Source organism: Echinococcus granulosus (genome assembly GCF_000524195.1).
Source record: "Echinococcus granulosus chromosome Unknown EG_S00334, whole genome shotgun sequence".
Classification (NCBI taxonomy): domain Eukaryota; kingdom Metazoa; phylum Platyhelminthes; class Cestoda; order Cyclophyllidea; family Taeniidae; genus Echinococcus; species Echinococcus granulosus.
The window spans coordinates 4497-6847 of NW_020170714.1; the positions used below are offsets into that span (position 1 = coordinate 4497).

A 2351-nucleotide genomic window follows, 5' to 3' on the forward strand; every position below is an offset into this window, starting at 1 on the left:
TCTCACTGGTCTATAGTGTCGCGCTTTTGCAAACCTTCTTGCTTTAGTGATAAGTAAGCGAATGTTTCATTCTCATTCATAGTTATACATTTTTAACCTAGCCTTGCTGCAAAAAAAATGTTTGAGGGCCTTTTTCCATCCACTGCCCTACTTCCACGGCTATTGTCCGACCCACAACATCTCCACCCATCACGAATATAAAGTGGTGATCAATGTCAAACAGTCGCGTGCTTGAGTTAAAGAAGTTCTTTATCGTTAGCGCTGCTGCAAATTGCAGTACTAAGGAGAGTCATGTGTCACTCAATCAGTAACGTGATATCGCAAGCGAAGCAGATAATAAGAACAATTGAGCCATTCACAAACCGTGAATGATAGAGTGGGAGTTGAAACGGGAAAGGTGAAAGTGAAAAGCATGTGAGCAGAGTTTTGAAGCAGGCCCGAACTAAACGTCACAAACAAGGAAGCTGCCGAACTGTCTATTGACCACACAATCCCGAAAGAGCCCTACCGTAGAAACATGCCGTTGCTTGTAGAGTACACCGGATACGGGAAGAGGGGAGAAAGAAGGAGTGAAGTCCATACTGGTGTAGCTGTCCCATAGTGCAAGATATTTAGGGGCGTTTTACTGACTGCCCCTGTATGGTCCTGCTCTGGTTCTGTGTCATATCTTCATGTCTCCTTGTACATGCAGCATTTCTTCTCCCTGTTCATAGTGGAATCACCCACGCGATTTGCATATTTGTATAAAAGACGATTTAATCAATTGCTACCTCACCTGCTTCATCTTCCATTGTCCCGGCTTCAAATTGGCCCCACTGCTTTGAATGCATGAATTGCATTGAAAATGCCGACTTGTAGGATTGTGTTGATGCGGAAGAATATCAAGCACAATGCAAAGGCAGCTAATTGACACCCACTCTTCCCACCCATAAAGTCTTAGTATTTGTGAAGTAAAAGTCTCTGGCAACGTGTGAAACATGAATAGCTGGGTAACATTTCAGGCGCATTTGCTTTCGTCAAGAAGAAAGTGCGTCAAAGCATGCGCTTATGAAGACGGTGATGGTTAGGCCTGCAGGGTGGTCTGGGTCAGAATAAGCTGCCCTTATCCACGTTTGTAAGAAAGTTTATGGCAAAGTCGCACCTTGTAACTTCATCAAGGATATTGCCTTTTTAAAACCACTCATTCGTCTAACAGTATCCAAATGCTGTCATGTTTATCACCTTGAGCCGATGGAAATGCACATCATTTATTTTCTCTTAAAGCATTAACTTGATTTGTAGAACTGCCCCAGTCTTTGACATTCATGCTCATCTACTATCACAGTGACACAAGAATATTGCCATGGTGTTTGTAAAGTGAGGAGAAGAAAACCCATTTTGCATTCCAAAATGGTGTGCTAAATGAGGGTAGAAAGGAGATCAGACACTTTGTCAAAAGACCATAGCTCGATTATCTTCATTTAATCGTTTGCATTCCCTACTTGCTGTTAATCACGAAGACGCAGTGATCTGCACAACTGGTGTAGCGATGAGGCCAAGATCACCGGATTAAGCCGACTTCTCCAATTACTGGTCCACTCAGATATGCATCACCCTCGTAATGGTATAATACAAGGCTTGACATCAGCAGATTCTCATCACTTCTGTGCGCAAAGACTATTCTAGCACACCACCCTATCCGTCTGAATACGTCAGGATGATCTAAAGTAAAGCGCTTCAGATTTAGTTTTGCAAAACTATCATAAAGCAGTATCTCTTGCAGGAAAAAGCTGCCAAATTAAGCGAAAGACTGAGCAATTGCCCTTCCTAATGACTCCTCTCAGTCAATAACACTATTCTTTACTTTGTAGTTTAGTTATTTGAAATGGACAAGTGCTTATTTGTCAGCCCATTTTAACTATCGCTTGCTCAGTTTGCTACTAATATAGATTAGTCAGCCAGGGTTAAATCTAGAGGGTCTAGAGCAGTATGCAGTGGAACATGCCTCCCTAACACCCCCAGAGGAGAGCTGTGTAAAATAGGCTGCCACATCTACCTATCACTTAGATCCTCCATAATTAATGCAAGCAGCATCTTGAGTGGATAAAACAAGGAATTCACGCTGCTTAGAAAGTCTAATTCTATACGTCTTCTCAAAGCATTGTTTATACATGATGTGAGTTAAGTAGCTGTAAATCTATATTGCATCGAAATGTACGTTTATATAACCAAGCTTTGTTAAATGGATTTTGATTAAAATAAATTCAGCTCAAACCAGACTACTAATAAAGGTCATAATACTCAATGGGTGGACGTAAATATACGCATGATTTGACATCTCGTAAGTAGATCCTACAAAACCGGCCCCACAC

At 41.6% G+C, this 2351-nt stretch overlaps 1 protein-coding gene across 1 annotated transcript in view; it reads right to left on the minus strand. All coding sequences in view use genetic code 11, as the record gives it.

Annotated features, from left to right (window-relative positions):
- Positions 1-2351, minus strand: part of EGR_11026 (hypothetical protein) — a gene marked incomplete at both ends in the record, with an annotated part of 4857 nt that overhangs the window by 1895 nt on the left and 611 nt on the right. Inside the window, one exon of the mRNA XM_024500275.1 lies at positions 776-960. Within this exon, the coding sequence (XP_024345310.1) occupies positions 776-960 (185 nt within the window). The remainder of the gene's footprint in view (positions 1-775; positions 961-2351) is intronic.